At 39.4% G+C, this 18,098-nt stretch overlaps 2 protein-coding genes across 3 annotated transcripts; both read left to right on the top strand.

Moving 5' to 3' along the window:
* The first annotated feature begins 255 nt into the window (after positions 1-255).
* suox (sulfite oxidase) lies at positions 256-8,870 on the top strand. Of its 2 annotated transcripts, XM_020645121.3 has the most exons (6): positions 256-606; positions 3,628-3,698; positions 4,029-4,200; positions 5,416-5,688; positions 6,585-7,842; positions 8,759-8,870. In XM_020645121.3, the coding sequence occupies exons 2-5, from the start codon at positions 3,640-3,642 to the stop codon at positions 7,794-7,796; spliced, it is 1,716 nt and encodes a 571-aa protein (XP_020500777.1). In that variant the 5' UTR covers positions 256-606; positions 3,628-3,639; the 3' UTR covers positions 7,797-7,842; positions 8,759-8,870. The 2 variants fall into 2 exon arrangements, with proteins under 2 accessions (XP_020500777.1, XP_020500776.1); XM_020645120.3 differs by having other exon boundaries at positions 258-606; positions 6,585-8,870.
* A 77-nt stretch (positions 8,871-8,947) lies between these two features.
* On the top strand, positions 8,948-17,996 carry mmp19 (matrix metallopeptidase 19). Its single transcript, XM_020645122.3, has 10 exons — positions 8,948-9,113; positions 12,495-12,593; positions 12,701-12,786; positions 12,960-13,090; positions 14,021-14,230; positions 14,322-14,567; positions 15,654-15,779; positions 16,291-16,455; positions 16,544-16,671; positions 17,249-17,996. Exons 1-10 carry the CDS (start codon positions 9,096-9,098, stop codon positions 17,477-17,479), a joined length of 1,440 nt encoding a protein of 479 aa, XP_020500778.1. The 5' UTR covers positions 8,948-9,095; the 3' UTR covers positions 17,480-17,996.
* Positions 17,997-18,098: the final 102 nt, after the last annotated feature.

Genomic DNA, 18,098 nt, shown 5'->3' with positions numbered 1-18,098 from the left:
GCTTGTCAGCTAATTTTTCGAGTATTATGTTGCATCGTTTTTTTTTTGTATAATAATATATATTTTTTTTTAAAAAAAGCACTACAAAAGAGGAGCCAGGTCGCTTGTTTTGGTCTTGTTTCCATAGAGCCGGTTGCTTGTTTCTCTCGCGAGATCTGGCAACACTGCCCTGAAGTTGTTCTACGTGGTTCATACCTAATCTGTAAGGCTTTGCTAATATCATTAACATTAATCAATTAATTAGGCCTAGTTAGAAAAAAATATTAGCAGAGACTGCAGGAGCAGAGAGTGGTAACGCTGCCAAGACAACTATTGTGTTGCGTTTGAGAAGCCAATGTTTATTATCCATACATTGTTTCATTGCAGCACAGCTCATTCAAACATTTATTTCAAAATGACATATAATTTGACACTTTTTTATGAACAGGCGATATTATCATCGCCTGGTCTGAAGAGACGGCTGTGAGGGTTTAAAACAGGAGGCAGAGGTAAATGAAACGCTAGTTGTCTTGAACGTAACTCGCTCGGTGCTCGGAGTTGTGCAACGTATTTGTTTCATACATCGTGGGAGTTTCTGAGTTCAAGCAGGGGACCAACAACACAGAAGTGAGTATTTTGGTTTATATTAGATGAAGTAGCAGACTCTTTGAATTATCCTCTGTGTCTAGACACATGATAATGTCTGTGTGAAGTCCGACAGGATGGCTATCAGTGACAGGCTAGCTTATGTGAATGTTAGCTTACTAAGTTAGCCTTGAGGATGATGATGATGATGATGATGGTGATAACAGCCTTTAATGACGTTTTTAAACTTGCAGAACAACGTTTCATCTTTTTTTTTTTAATGTAACGTAAAGCCACAAAGGCGAGACGTTTTGCTATTTAAGTAATGTAAATAAACGTGTTTACTTTGTAGCAGCGCTGAGTGTGGCGAACAAGAAGTATCTAAAGATGTCATTTAATTGTTGAGTTTCCCTCAGAGGCTGAACATGTTAATCCCCCAGTTTTTAAAAAGTGTCAAATAACCTTTAACTTTCACCAGGTAGGTCAATAATTTAACTGGAATTCATGAAAAGAAATGTTGTTTTTTGTATGCTTAAAGGTACTTCTTTTTTAACTCTTTACACTCGTGAACACACACACACACACACACACACACACACACACACACACACACACACACACACACACACACACACACACACAACTCCTGACTCACTTACAATTTAGGAAGTCCAACTTCTCATTACTCTAAAGCACTTTCTAGTCTAACATGATTTCATCAATTTCACTGAGATACCAATTGTTTCCCCTCATCAAAAGTGTAGCTTTAATAAAAGTAGTAGTCAAACATTTGACCCGCTGACCCTTGTAGATAAAGCACTCTGGCTGCTGGCAGCCGTGCTGCCTCTGTGGAAGCTGGTTGAAGATAACCCAGCGTAATCATAATTACCTCTGCTCAGGTGATAACAAAGTTGTAAGTGATTGATAAAGAAGAGATACTACACCTGCTGTCTTGTTTAATCTGTCACTTATCATTATTCTTTTCACCATGCCTTTTCAACAATGGTGTTGTTTACTATCTCTATTTCAGTGACAGTATTCCCCCCTACTCCCCCCCCCCCCTTCCCAGCCAGAGATCTGTCCTCATACAGGTGATTTTTTTTTTTTAAAGGTAAAAAGTTATCTGTTTGGCAAAGTGTCAGTGTTTATTTTTACAGTCTATGGTGTTGACAGTAACTTTTCTGTGGTTAGAAAGTAGTGACCGGAGCTCAGTCCTCATCTGTTCACTCCCCCTGAGCTGGTTGGCTCTTTTTAGAAGATTGAAGAGACTGCTGGTTGGTCGGTTTAGGAGGAGTTGAAGTGTTTAAAGGTTCACTTAGGTCTTTTTAAAAGGAACACATGTTAGCTGTAAAAAGAGAAAGCAGGTATGGTGATCCTTGCTGACATCGTGCATTGATGAGCCTATGTGTTTGTATGTTAGGCTCACTGTGTCCTTACACATCACTCATACAGGTCTTTTATTATACAGTTTGCACATTGGTCTTGTTTGTTCGAATGTTTAAACACAAAATTTTGGCATATTGTCACAGGCATAATCTGCTGAAGGCTTAGAGATGTGAGAAAAGTAGAGAGTAATCTAAATGGGAAATGTTTTTTTTTTTTTTATGAATGGATGGATTATTTCATGTGTTCATCAGCAGTGATCCCCAACTTTGAGCTAAATCATAAGTCATTAGGGACTCAAGTGAAACAATCAGAGGAGCAAAGATTTGTTTTTAGACGACATGTTAACTGCTAAAAAATAACTTGTTACGAGATGTCATGTGAGTACTTGGCGTCATTATAAGGGATCAAATGTTCTATTGAGTTACATCTCTACAATGGACATTTTCTGTTCATAATTAAGACTGGCGTGCACACGAATCATTCAACTGCCAGCCACTGCAGACTGTGGAGAATTGTCAAGTGGAGCTCAAAGCAAACGTTATGAAGACAAAAGTCAAATGGAGGTACGATAGCTGGTGCAGTATGTGGCAACTTGTAGAGAGCATGATAAGGAACTGCTGCTCTTCTTTGAAAAGGTGCTGCAACATATTGGATTTACAATTCTTGGTATGGGTCCACATCGTATAGGACTGTCATTTTTGTTAACGACATAATCTGACCTTTGACCTTTCAGCCCTAGTTAGCTGTCAGGTACCCTCATATGAAAGGGTGTCAGTTTGTTGTGTACAATCTATGAGGTTGACTGCAATGCTGGCTGAGAACAGCACTTCTGCTATTTGGAGTTATTTTACCTAGTCAGAATAATATAGGTTTATTTAATGCACATTGCATCACCTTTGCAATAATAGAAATATAATTACCATTTCGATTACACATTCTTGCTGATCATGCAGGCCTGATGCTTGAGTAGAGAGCAGATAATGAAGCCGTCATATTTACAGTCTTTGAATGTAGAACTGTTCTATATAGACATGCCACTTCCCTCACACTCAGTCATACATTTCAGTTCATCTTTCACTCTATTTTTATTAGCAAAGTTATTAGACAGTTATTGTACTCATCATTGCATCCTGTATGAGAAGTTTGTTGGGCATCACAGGCTAACAGTAACACACGACAGGCATTGTTTTCTGTTTATTTATAGATATACCACTTCCCTATTAAACTGCCCAACAGTCGTTTTCATGGATAAACTGCTGGTCGGGGTTTAATTAAACGTGCCACTGTTCATGTTCATTCACAGTCTGCTCAACAAAATAAAAATTGTGTTAAATAGACCAGGGGTTCTCATCTGGTCTATCCTGAGGACCCAACTACCAACTCCTACTACCGTGACCCAAATTTCTGATATTATTCAACCAATCAGATTTATTAAATGAAAAATTGTGCAGTACAAAGCATGTGACGGAACAAAGAAACAGAAGAAAACAAATATGTGTAAGAAGCACCTTATCGACTTTTTGACACCTTTTCTTCTGCAAGGCACACATTCACGACCCACAGAAAATTGCTCTTGGAACAACTTTTGGTACAGATGGAACTTCACTATGTTGTTCATATAAATCATGCTAGATGCCACGTGTAGTTTTCCTGATAATACTTTTTTTGTCATCTCAGATCATCAGTGCAATGCTGCTTCTCAGACGCTGTCGCAGCCTAACTCGATTTGGCCCTCTCAACACTCAAAGGTAATGTACTGTTATCAAATGGCCTTTTCACATCACTGGTCTTTACTTGACCCGATACTAACAGTCTAGTTAAAATGAATCTAATCTTCACCCAGCAAGAGGTGTTTGTGAAATGATTACCCTTCATTATATAATTGAAGCTGATTTTTAAACAATTAAATTTATATTTTTAAATTAAGCAATTTTCTTAATGACGTAATCTGACAAATTATTTTCATCGATGTAAATTTTTTTATTCACATTTGCTAATATTTCATTTGTGACATCTTTCGGAAAAGTTTGTGTTAAATGTGTTGTGCATTTATTTTTTATTTTTTTTCAATTTCAAAGGAATCCAGTAGCACCTGCAGTTGCATCATGTGCTGTTCGCCTTTGGAGCAGCGGTGGCAGTGAGGACCAGAGATCGTACAGACATGCACACGGGCCCAGGTGGAGACATGCTCTGGCAGGACTGCTAGCTGGGACAGGTGCTGTTCTGGCCTACGGCCTCCACCACCACCAGGTCAGGACCATGGACAAATGAAGAATGAAATGATCTTTCATTTGTTTTTAAAGTTCCAAGTTTAAATTATTGCAGTAAAACATGTATTTTAACCGTTTTATAATGAACAAATATGGAGGCATAGCTTTACTTTGGCCAACTTCAAATGGTCACTCGTATTTTAAATTTTAAAAATTAAACAAAGATTGTTTAAGCTCAAATGTATTGTCAGCCTAGTTACACATTTGTTTACTCTTAGTTACACCCTTTTATGGTCTTTTAGCTCTTTACTGTGAGGACAGTGTTCACAAAGTCAGCTCCTTTGTAGATTTAATACGCACATGTTATGTGACTCAAGGTGCAAACACATTATGAGCTCAATGTTTAACTTCTGAGAAAAGAAATGAGGAAGTTTAAAACAGGATTTCAATGACATATTGGGACATCTGCTCCCAAAACTGACAAGAAATAAAAATGTGTCAACAGCTTTATAAATGACTCATTCATGGTTGTACTATTTGTTTTGTTTTATTAAGTCTTAAATTCAAAAACCTAATCTGTAAAGTTATTTACGACTCCTAAGTATTTCTTTAAAACATTTTGAATTGCAACAGACATGTCATTTGTCTATTACAATAATGGAAAACATTTGAAATGGTGTTAACTGATCCATCAAGCTGTCACATGCACAGCAAGCAAAGACTAACCAGCCCAGCTGCTGCTTGACCTAGTGTGAATGATTAACACAGTGATACTGCAGAATGTCTGGTCAGCAGGCTGCAGCTGCTTTTATTGGTCAAATGAAACAAGTAGTAGTAGTGGAGGTAACAGAACTATCATTATATGAAACATTTCAAAGCGTGTTCAAAAGTCTTTAAGAGTTCAGAAACATGTTACTGTTTGACAAACTAAAGCCATCTGAAAACCCTCTGATTCTGTTCTTGCTTAGCAGCAACGGTTTAGTCCTTTCACAACAGGGAGAATATCTGCAGCTTTTAGCTTTAATGTCACATTTGTGTGTCATTGTTATATTTTGCTGCCTGTCAGAGATTGTATGAGATTATAATCAGTTTGCTTGCCTCTTCAGTATTATTCTGAAGAAGTCAGTTCATTTCAAAATTGTTTTATACAATCTCTATCTTCACTATGATCACGAATAGTTGGACAATATGGCTTTGATTAGTGTTCCTCTCTTTTTATCGATCGCCAAACAGATGTCTCCTCTCTCCGCTGCAGGCTGATCAGTCAGACTCCACCAGTTTGCAGACCATAGAGAAGATCTCAACTCCTCCCATCTTCACCCAAGAGGAGGTCAACAGTCACCGCTCTCTGGAAGATGGTGTGTGGGTCACCTACAAAGGTGGTGTCTATGACATCACAGAGTTCGTGGCCATGCACCCTGGTGGGGAAAAAATCTTGCTGGCGGCAGGAGGAGCTCTTGAACCCTTTTGGGCGTTGTACGCTGTCCACAACCAGGAACATGTGCTGGAAATCCTCTCCGAGTATAAGGTGAGCGGCTTTCGGTTTGTATCAATAATTTCACTTAATGGTGATAAGATAAAATGAAGGAGGAGTTTCACTGTATATCTAACCAAATAAAAACCAATAATAAAACTATAGCTGACAAGAATAGGCTGCATCTATCAAACATTGAAGCCAATCTTATGTGTAGATGTTTAAAATTGAAATATACTGCAGATTTTAAGTCTGTCTACTGCCTAGTGTCAATCATTACTGAATTCCATTTGTAACTTAACTGTGTAACACACCCACTGTGCAGCCCCACCATGCACAGCCCTGTACCTCTGAGTTACACTCTGCCTGAAAAATAAAAGAGAAAAACAGAAAGATGCACATTACAATGATTGCTCTCTGTTGGTTTTTTTTACATCCATCACACACTTTGGTTCAACATAGTCCTGTCATACTAGCCATAGATTTGGCAACACTGATCACTTTTATTTCACACAAACACTTAAATCTCAGCCACTTCTGTGGTAAGTACAACAAAAACAACTACGCACACTATTTTCTAAGTTTTTGTTCTTACTTGCGATGTACTCTAATTCAGTCACATTACCCGGTGCAACCTCTTCCCCCATAAGGATCTAGTTAACATAAATCTAACTGAAATATTTACTGTATATGTGAGAAAACCAAACTGAAATGAATGCAGTTTAATTCTAAAATGAATATGACATTTATTTTGTTCACCATGCATGTAGTCTAACTGTTGTAGACTAAATACTGGCACCTACTAGTGAGTAAACTCTTTACTGATATTTCTACTGAAATGTTTCCTATACAAATACAGTTTTATTGTTTGGCCTTTTAAGTGAACAAAAGAAAATTTAAATTTTCCTTTGTGATCATAAAAACCCCATTGTGTCTGTGCTTTACTCAAGGTTGGTGAGCTGAGTGCAGAGGACCAAAAGAAGCAGCAGACTGTTAAATCATCTGATCCCTATTCCTCTGATCCTGTGCGTCACCCCGCCTTGAGAATCAACAGCCTCAAGCCTTTCAACGCTGAGCCGCCTCCTGAAATCCTCTCTGACAGCTACATTACCCCTTCTGCTATCTTCTTCAAGAGAAACCACCTACCTGTTCCTCAGGTAGACCCGGATTCTTATCAGCTGCGGGTGGAGGGACTGTCTGAGGGAGTGCTGATGTTGTCTTTAAAAGATCTGAAAACTAAGTTCAAGAAACACACTATCACGGCCACGCTGCAGTGCGCTGGAAACCGCCGCTCTGAAATGAACAAGGTGAAGCAAGTGAAAGGGCTGAACTGGGGCATTGCTGCCATCAGTAATGCTACATGGAGCGGTGCAAGGCTCAGGGATGTTCTGATGGATGCTGGGTATTATCCTGATGTTTCTCAGTGGGCGCGTCACGTTCAGTTTGAAGGACTGGACAAAGACGTTACCGGGACAACCTACGGTGCTTCCATCCCCCTGAACAAAGCCATTAGTGAGGATGGTGATGTGCTCCTCGCTTATGAAATGAACGGTGAGGATCTCCCTGCTGACCATGGCTATCCTGTACGTGTCATCGTACCGGGCACAGTGGGTGCACGTAATGTTAAATGGCTGGGGAAGATCATAGTGAGTGCAGAGGAAAGCCACAGCCACTGGCAGCAGAACGACTACAAGGGCTTCTCCCCCGGGACCGACTGGGACACGGTGGACTTCAAGTCTGCTCCGGCCATCCAGGAGCTTCCTATCCAGTCAGCGATAACCATGCCAGCAGATGGTGCAGTTGTGGATCGCAGTGATGAGGAGGTGACGATTAAAGGTTACGCCTGGAGTGGTGGGGGCAGAGAGGTGGTGCGTGTGGACGTCTCTGTCGATGGAGGAAAGACGTGGCAGGTAGCCCAGCTGAGGAGCAGCGAGAAGGAACAAGCACCCGCACCCTCGCCGCCACCAGGACAAGCGTGGGCGTGGAAGCTGTGGGAAGTGACGGCTCCTCTTCCTCAAGAGGCTCAGGAGCTGGAGATAGTTTGCAAAGCAGTGGACAACAGTTACAACATGCAGCCGGACACGGTTTCTCCCATCTGGAACCTGCGGGGCGTGCTGAGTAACGCCTGGCACAGAGTGAAGGTGAAGGTCAGGGAGGATTAAAGCGAGGAACAGACTCGGTGCATTGATCGACATTCAGAATCCAAAGGTAGGTTACTGACACAGAGTGGTTGGAGTGGAAGTTGTTAAATATATCATTCAGAGGGGGAAAAATGTTTTATAGAGACTTTTGAAGTGTGACCAGAAATACAGCATTTTTTTTTTTATTCATCAAAACGTGGGCCCCTGCCTGAGAGATTGAATGTATTTTCAGCGCTAACTAAGCTAAAGGCTGTAAAAGACAAAACCAAAACACGACCAGTTTTATCTCATGAAGATTCACTTAGACTGAAATGTGCCAATACCTGTGTTATAAACATGCATCCTGATTGAAAAACTAGTTTTAAGCAAGTCTACGAATCTCATTCAAGTGTAAATGAGTATTAGATTTATTATAGTGTCATAACTATACATGAAGGCTACTAGACTGAAATGGAGTGTTTGGCGCACTTAGAGATCAAAGAAAAGGGACGTTTACAGAGACTGTAAATAACTCTGAAGTTTAAAACTTTTGGTGCATCTGTTGAGCTACAACTTTGGCCTTTGCTTCTTCAGGAGACAATAAAGTCACTTTTTCAAGGAAAATAATCAGGGGCAGCTGTAAGTGGTTATATCATCAATGCTTGTTTTTATTTAGTTTGCAATTAAGAGTTGAGCTCTTAACCTTCCTTCTGAAATTTAGTTTTTTGACCTTTGCCCAATCTGTTTCAACGTGGTATGGTGCACCACCATACATTACTGAGCTCTAACTTTAGTGCTCCTCTCCAGCGCAGATTTGACCTGATGTGTGCTTTTTAAGAAGAGGCCAGCAAATCATTATTTAAAGAGTAAATAAGAGTTGCATTTTGGCTCCTAACAAACAGAATGAGCAGGATAATAATAATGTGTGTTCAACTAAATCTATTTTCTTTTCTCTTTTTTTTCTCAACTTCTTTTTGCTATAATCTAACAATCTAATATTTCAGAACTGCTGAATTCATGTCATGCCAAGCATCACTGTTATATGTTGCATATCTTTAAATGTGTAACTTATATTTAAAGATGATTAATAAAGAGATCTAATTTTACACCAATGCATCTTTGTCTCTGAACATCTATATTTATTTAACATGATTCTGTTGGTTTAACGGATTACTCTGCACACACTGATCTAAATATATTAGATAGAGAACTTGCATGCACGAGGAACATTTTACAATATGATCCTTGGGACTGTATAACCATTTGTGTCTTATCCCCCTGTATTAAAACTGCTCTAAGGACGACTTTCACCGACAAGGAGGAAAGAGTCATGAAATAAAAATGGATGGTACAAATTTGGTGAGATAAAAGATGACATTTCTGATTTACAGTAATGGACAGCTGCAGCCAGATTTCTCGATGCTCCCACATGATTTTATGCACTTTGTTTTTTAAACCTGAAATTGGATTTTTGCTAAATGAATAGAACAGTAATTTGTTGGTGCTCTAAATTCTAAGAGTGCAAGAAAATAAAAAGTTTCACCATATGTGATTGATAATGCATATCGTAACAGTTACTGTTAATGATATGTTGGGTCATCTGCTGAGTTTAGCTTTTTTATGCTTCAGCATCAAAATCCATTTGAGTAACAAAAACTTGGCTGCAGGTTTTCATTCAACTTGTCCTGCTTTAAGTCAGTGATTCCTAAATGTGGAAACAGGATATGAAGTGACTCAGATTGCATCTTATGAGCAAACATGCAGCAGCTGGCAGGAAGATGGACGGGAAGAAAGAAGGGAGGATGAGTTAATATAAAAGATGAGTTGTCATTTCAGGTAAATACAAACAGTGGTTGCCGGAATAGCAGAATGCAATAAGTTTGCTTAGATTGGGGTTTTGGTGCATGATGGATTGGATTCATTGTTTTTTTGGTAAATCCAGGGTAGTGACCTAGTTGGGAAGTTGTTTGGTAATCATGTTTGTTTAAAGCTTTTCATTGTGATCCATCTTTGAGTCACAAATGACTAAAACTGCGGTAAGAAGAGTTGCACAAAATAGATCAAATAAAACATATTTTATAAGATGTTAGAGATCACCCAAACTTGTTTTCTGCCTGTTTCAGACATTGGATGCTGCTCTGAGAAAGTGTGCAGAAGTACGCAACAAGTCTTGCCAGAAATGACAGGAAAAAAGAAACATGATCTCTACAGTGGAACCTGACACTTGGTTTATGAAACGTGATAACATGGCGTCAACCCCAGTACAATAGTCAGTTAGATGTTTCTGTGTGAATATCTGGTTACTCCTCCGCTAAATTTAGACCTTACTAGACCTTTTATTAGTTGTTCCTTTTCTCAGTTCCTTCATTTGATGTCCGTAAGAATGATTGTGTCACATATTACATATACGATAGATAGGAAGTAGAAAAAGCTGACTCGGGTTTTGTTCCATCCTTCGTGCGCTACTACAGAGAATTGTGTCATGCCAGTGGTAAATCTCTGTGGTTTGATTTATCTGCATGCTAAGTTGTTACACAGTGAGGAATGTGTAGAAACTATCTGTTAGAGGACTCTGCGAAGAAAATAGGAAAGTAACAGAGGTTCCAAAAAAGAGGTCTCTAATTTGCGTTATGGGTAATTTAGAGTCCAATAACACTGTAGCTCTATCCAGAGGCACTGCTTGTCAACAGGCAAGGCAGGCAAATACTTGGGGCCCCAGACCAGAAGGAGGCCCCTCAGGTTCTCACAATCTTAAACCGAAGCAGTGGCCCATATGTGCAAATTTTGCAATGACAGAAGGAAATCTCCCTAAGGGGGCCCCATTTGACAGTACTCACTCTCATTGCCCACTTAAAGCGTTGCACCCTTTATTGCTGTGAAAACCAAATTTCATTGATAAAAGTCAACAAAGAAAGATGAAGAGGAATTATCCGTCTATAGGAGAGAAAAAAGGAAGATGAGTAAGTGTCGGGACACTGGCAGAAATGGTGGTGATGAACGCTGGTTGGAGGGCCCCCTAATGGATTTTTGCCTAGGGCCACAGCAGACTCTAGAATCGTACACCCCATCAGACGATGTCTCAGGTGTTAGGTTCCCCAATAATATACAGTTTAACAAAAAGTATCTCTTTCCTACTAGATGATTTAGACTAAGGTATTGTCAATAGATGTACACCTTTAGACCAGCTGTTTGTCAGCTCGTGCTTCTGTACCATCTGTATCACTCCTCTACATACCAGACTACTGGAATCTCATTTAACTGGCGATAGAATAGAAAAGACTTTTGCATCACTTTGGGTTAATTAGTTTATTTATATGCCATCAACACAACTGCAAATCATTTAATAAAAGTATGACTCTCAGGTGTCCCGTTTGTTTCGGAACAGTATATTTTTCAGAGACAAAACATGAAAGCAAAGTTTATGATGGGTGTTAACTTAACCGTCACCAAACTCCCCCACAAAGTTACAACTAATGCATGAGCACCCTCGGCCAGTAACTGCATGATTTCCCCCCACTGTCCCTTCTTCTGAATAAAGGCATGAACACCCCCCCCCCCCCCCAAAAAAAAACCCAACTACTCCCCAAATAGCTTAGACAAAATTGTTTGTTCAATATATCTGAGCGTGCCTTTCTAACATACCATAACAACAAGCTCACAAACAGTCCTCTCACATAGTATCGTCTTCGTCAATTACTGGGGGGGAAGCATTTTTGTTTGTCTGTTTTTGGTGCTATATGCTCGACTTCAAAAGCTAGCTTACTTATCTGACCTGTGCAGCAGATGTCTCTGGCTGTAAGCCTAAAACTGCTTCAACTGACCAATAGTGTTAACACTGAACCACATACAGGATAACTGTGCCCTGTGAAACCAAAACTACAAGTTAAAAGAGATTCTAAGGATACATGTGTGAGACTTAAAAGAGTGTATGTACAGTTTCTATTCTTTCAGAAGTGTATAATCGGCTGATAATAAGAATTATTGTGTCACCTTTGAAAGAACACTTTAAATCTAGAATGGGAGCAGTTTCTGTCCACAGAGTCCATCAAGTTGCACCGCCATGTTTCTACAGCAGCCCAGAATGGACAAATGATAAACAGACTCTTAAGTGGGCCGTTCATATTTTTACATGATTTTAAGATTGGTGCCTTAAAACCTTTTAGATTACATTTCCTTTTAACACAAATGAGATGTTGTTGTTGATACCATAACTACATTCCAAACCTATGCCTCATCGCTCCTTTTTTTTTTACCTGCAAGCATGGATATGCCTAATAATGGATTAAGTTGTGTTTGAGTAATTTGTAACAGGTGAGACTGGTAGTTTGGGCACATAATGACATGTAATACATGCTGTAGGAGTGTAGGACATTCAGGTCTGTTTTAACAACAAGAACGCTTTGACCCTGAGAGAGTAATATGTAAATGTTCTCAGGACAGTTTTGTTCAGGATGAGTAAGTTTACACGCTACCTTAACCCCGTAGAGTTTTCCAGTGTGCAAACCCCTGCTGGTCCACATCAGACGTGTTGGCTTGTGGTCAGCTGGCTGCTTGTGTCATCCTCATTCTTCAGAGGTGGATCATCGCAGCCACAGGACTGACTCATGTGCCCCGGGCCGAGTTAAAAGCTGCTGCAGCGCTCTGAGAACAAACAGACTCTGCTGTGGGACTTCTCTGAGCTCTCCTTAGACTTTGAGTGTCTGCCCGGGATATTTCTGACAAAAAACTTTTCATTCATAGTTAAACATGGCGACCACAGGGAGCCTGCTGCTGCTTCTTCTTAACCTCAGTGGAGCCTTTTGTGCAGCAGTGCAGTGGACAGAACTAAATGAAGCAAAGGTAAGATGATGGTTTGCTTTGTTAGATACTTTGTTTCTATAATTATTCATGTAAAAATCAGGCTTAATAAGTGTTAAGAGCTTTGTTGTCTGCCTATGCACTCACAGGCCTACCTGAAGCAGTATGGCTACCTGACTGACTACGCTGATGCACAGGACCCTGAAAACCTCGAGCAGGTCATAGAAGCTCTCAGGTTAAGAAGACTTATTTGATTATATGGGGGAAATAGTTAAATTGAAGCACATGCTTTGTTTGTATGGGGTTTGTTTGGACTCCCACATATACAGAGGAGAAGGATTTGAGCAGCCCGCCTTGTTTTTAAAAATCCAGTTGCAGATGTTAAAGTTTTTATTTTTTTGTCTGCAGCGTTTTCCAGAGAGCGAATGATCTGCCACCTACAGGAGAAATAGATGAAGCTACTCTGAGTGTGATGAGAGAGCCTCGCTGTGGGATGGAGGACAACTTCAACAAGAAGCATCATAGATACAGAGTGAATGGTGAGTCAAGGAAACAGAATCTGAACTTAGTGAAGGTGTTCGTGTTTTTACTTCCTATGCAATTTGATGTCAGTTATGAAACTTTCTATGAAGAAACTGTCAATCAAACGGTCCTGCTTTGTGAATAACATTTCAAGTGTTTTTAGCTCTCAAGGTCTAGATTAATGACCAGTGTATTTCTAATATATTGTGAGTTTTAATGTTAAACTTTGGGACACACAGTTGGATTACAAAGGGCAGCAACTTTCAGCACATTGATTTTAAAAAGTATAAGAAAGACCATGCTCTACTGATAAAACACAACCACTATAAACTATAATGAAATGTGATGGTTTTGGATTTTCCCATTAGCAAACTGACTGACTGAATACTGCTCTATTATGGAGAGCGGTCCTAAAACAACATTTTATTATTTCATGAAAATTGCTACAGTTTCTTGTGTTTTCTTTCCCCCACTTTAAACTTAACCAATTAAAGATCATATCCTAAAGCTCTGAAATTGTAAGAGATTTTCTTCTGTGTTGAAAAGTTTAAAATTAAAGTAAAAAAGTAAAAACTGGAATTTCCTCATTCTGTATCAGTCACATAAAGTCCAAACGAATGTTTTTTCATTGCAATATTTTAAACTGTGCTGTATTTGAAAAAGTAATGCACAGGAGAAATTTTTAGTGAAGTGGTTATCTTTGGGCTTTTGATAAGGGGATTCTCACATGATCTTGAGCTTAACTTTGGAATGTATTTCTACACACAAAGGCCCCTAACACTGGAGCTTTATATGTAAGGAGTGTTTAAAGCTGTTTTACTTTTTTTTGTAGTTTTTGTACACAACTCTTGAAGTAGTCTGAATGACAAAGTTAGAAAACCTTGAGGGAGATCCACAGATTTAGTATGGTGACTCAGAAAGAAAAAAAAAAACATTTTCTCTTCCAGCTGGTTGGAGAAAGAAGAGTCTGACATATCGCATCTACAACTACACACCTGACATGAAGGAGGCGGATGTGGACACAGCCATCCGCTCTGCATTCAAGTACTGGAGCGATGTGACTCCTTTGACCTTTAGAAAGGTCAGCTTTGGACGAGCAGACATTAAGATCTTCTTCCATACGACAGATGGCTGCGCTGTGCCGTTTGATGGCCCTGGTTAGTCTTCTTTTTTTTCTTTAGATTTCTTTTTTTGACCTTTGAACCCCAAACTAATGCAGCTTTAATTGTTTATTTGCTCCTGGTACAGGTCGTGTGCTGGCCCACGCTGAGTTTCCAGAGTCAGGTGTTGTCCACTTTGATGACGACGAGTTCTGGACTGAGGGGACGTATTATGGCTCTAATCTACGCATTGTTGCCACCCATGAGATCGGACACGCCCTCGGCCTCTCTCACTCTGAGTTTAGAAGAGCTCTGATGGCTCCAGTCTACAACGGCTACAAGGCAAACTTTAGGCTGCATTTTGATGACATCCAAGGCATCCAGGCAATATACGGTGAGCAGAGGCCAATCTTAGTTTAGAGCTGGCCATTCGGTGTAGTGCTGATTGTGTTGTATTTTGTAGTAATGGGGTGTGTGATTAGATGCCTGGCAGCGGGCTGTTATCAGCTTCTCTCAGATAGGCCTGCGTGTTGGTATAACTGATATATGGTATAACCGGTATGTAGATTAGGGCTGTCAAACGATTAAAAGTTTTTATCTTGGTCAATCACATTTTTGTCATAGTTTGAAATTCCGTTATTTCGGCTTTTACTTAGAATTTCTGTGCTTTCTTAAGCTGATAATATTTAACTTGCTATTTGAATTCAAACCTGCTTTTATTTATTTTTTCTAACAGTCAGGACTCTGGTAGTTCAAAGGTTACAACATTAGCTTAACCACAGCAAGTGGAACTGGTTATAGATCAAAAAGCTAAATAAAAACAGCTCAAAGGAACGGTAAAAAGTGAAATGTTTGATGTCATGAGGAGGATATTACTTCTGACTCATCAACTGAGCTGAGAGTTTTTCTCAACTGATATGACAAATTGAAGGATGCAGCAGCGTCGTTCTGTGACTACAGGGAGACAATGCGGGGGCTTTCAGACCCTAATGAATCGCGTTTAACTAGTTAATGCTGACAGTGCTAATGTAGATCGATAAATCTAAAGAGAGCATTTCAAATATCCCAAAGGTATGTTTGAGGTTTTTTTATTTGTGACTGATAAATTGTTTGTGCATTTTTTAAAACTAATATATAGTCATCTTTGTCACCCTTTTAAATCCTGCATCAGTTGTGCTATCAGAAACTAATGTATTCTTTATCTTTAATTGTTTAGGGGTTTCTGATGCTGACATGGTTGAATAGGTTTATAATTTTTTTTACTTTTGCTTTTCAATGCTTTGTCATGAAAAAGTTCTGCTGTACCACATCATCTGAAAATACCTTTAATTCTAACATGACAAAGACTAAGTTTATTTAAATTTAAATTCAGTGTTCTCCACCTCATCACCCTTTGAACCCATGGGGTATCGTGTAATAGCCAGACTATTTCAAGTAAAAGTCATTGTATCCTTAAACTTTGTACATTTCTGTTTAACAGGCAACCGCATGACCAGCCCTTTAGCAGACCCGACACACACGGACAGTCTGATTCCTACAGAGAGCAGCCGTGAGAATGAGACCATACCTGACCCCTGCACTGCTGATCTGGATGCCATCATGTTAGGTGAGTAATACAAGGAACTTTTCTCCATGTAATACCTCCTGGTATTACATGGTATTTTTGCTCTAACCTGACTTTACATTTGACTTAAACACACTGAATAGAAACATCATAATACCAGTTTATCCACAGTGGCCGCAATAATCATGACAAGTCACATGATCTTGTCAACCTCCTTATGTGTGAGGTTATGGAAGCAGTGGTCATGCATCCATACATTTTATTTACTCCATTTTCCTGTGATAACGAGAAATGTATCGTTCTCGAGACCTCGAGTTGCAAAAGCACAAAATAATCATCGAATTTGGCTGATCGGGAAAATGGCAAAAAATGAAAAGCATGCTAGGGCTTTTCTAGTTATTAACAAGTTATTATAGAAATCTTTTGAAATAGGCATCAGAATATCAATATGTTCCATTCAATCACAAAAAGACTATACGTATTAGGATAATATAAAGTATGATGACCAAATGTATCACAAACAGTTTTAGTAGCTCACTGTTTGTTAAATCAGGTCCATGGAGGAAAACGTATGCATTTAGTGGTGATTATGTATGGACCATCTCTGATCTGGGACACAACCCACCAATGAAGATCACTCAGCTGTGGACCACACTTCCTGGAAACCTGAATGCTGCTGTACACTCTCCAAGAACCAACAAGACCTACTTTTTCAAAGGTACAGTAGTTGTCCTTATTTAACCTGCTGTCTTGTGCTCACCTTCTGTGAGTCCAGATAAAAATGTTTGTACTGAATCTGGTCACAGGCAGCAGAGTGTGGAGATACACCAAGTTCAGTCTTGACTGGGGCTACCCTAAAGATGTCAAAAGGATCCCTCACAGTATTGATACTGCCCTGTACCTGGAGAAGAACAAGAAGCTGGTCTTTATTAAGGTATCAAAATATGAGCAGCAGAACACATTGTGAATGTGAACACTACTGTGTTCATATGTATTGCCCTTCTTATAGAAACCTTCTGTTGTTTGTTTTGTCTTTTTATTTCCTTTTCTTGAGTTCAGCCGCACAGTGTTGCACTATTATCCATATGTTGATATTTATCAGTACATAGTTCATATTTACCAGAATGAAAAGTGTAATTTTTCCAAATACAAAAAAGGAAGAAAAAAACAAGAATCAAGAATTAGAATATAAACATCTAAATAACAGAATAAAATAATGTGAATAACTACATTGAAAAAATAAATATTCATTGTTTATCATTTTTCATGTAAGTAAAGTATACTACTTAGTTGCCAAACAGATTTCTTTTCTAATGGTTACCTTGCAGCTCATTTTTATTAACTTATTGTTGTTATCTTCCACATTTACTGGAAAAAGTCTTAAAATAACGAGAACTGAATTGAATGGAACTTCCTAATCTAAATATTTTGAAAGTCTTTATCTATGTTTTACCAATGTTCTAAATAAACCTTGTCTTCTCGTCTCTCTCTCGTTGCTGAATGCTGTGCAGGGTTCAGATCACTGGCAATGGGACGAGCTGAAGTACAATGACTTATCCCACTACCCAAAACCGCTGTCCATGCTCTTCTCGCGGGTGCCCTCCAGTCCAGATGCAGCCTTCACCTGGACAAACGGAAAGGTGTTCTTCTTTAAGGGAGACGAGTATTGGCGGATGAATGAGATGCTTACGGCCGACAGAGGATACCCACAGAGCAAGAAGGCGCGCTGGATGCAATGCTAGGGGTCCACCACCAGGAGGCAACAGGTGTACAAGACTGGTGCCAAGAGATGATCAACCAGCAGGGGTCGCTGGTTCCATTCCAGGGGCATTGACAACTGTGCAACCTCAACAGCAGTGATTCATTGTAGAACTGATTTTATTTCACTGGATCCATGATTCCCTGCCCTCCAGAGCAGGAAGTCTTTTTTTTTAGTTCTTGAGCTTTATTGTTTGTGTTTTTGTGACTGGGTGTCTTATGTAAGCTTTTGTATGATCTCAGGGAGAAATCGAGGAACGCCTTCTGTTTTTCTCTCAAGCATGTGTGTTTGATTATGTGTCTTAATACCTTCTGGCAGATGTAATACGACGGTCGGAGTGTGCATTTTCTACTCAGCCTTTATTATGTAACACTTTTAAATTTTACCAAACACATCCATTATCTCAATAATCACACAGGTCTGTGGGAAATCATGTAGCAAAAATGTGTCCTGAGTGAATCATTTCTGCAATTAAACGACACATAATATCAACTGTAAAATCGACTTCTTCATTTCATTTCCTCGCACTAGAAAGGAGGTTTAAAAGCAAAATGCTCACTATGATCAAGGCCAGGCTGTCCTGTACTGAATCGCCTGCAACA

The sequence above is a fragment of the Labrus bergylta genome, chromosome 5, assembly GCF_963930695.1.
Source record: "Labrus bergylta chromosome 5, fLabBer1.1, whole genome shotgun sequence".
Taxonomy (NCBI): domain Eukaryota; kingdom Metazoa; phylum Chordata; class Actinopteri; order Labriformes; family Labridae; genus Labrus; species Labrus bergylta.
This window is presented reverse-complemented; position numbering and strand designations above follow the sequence as displayed.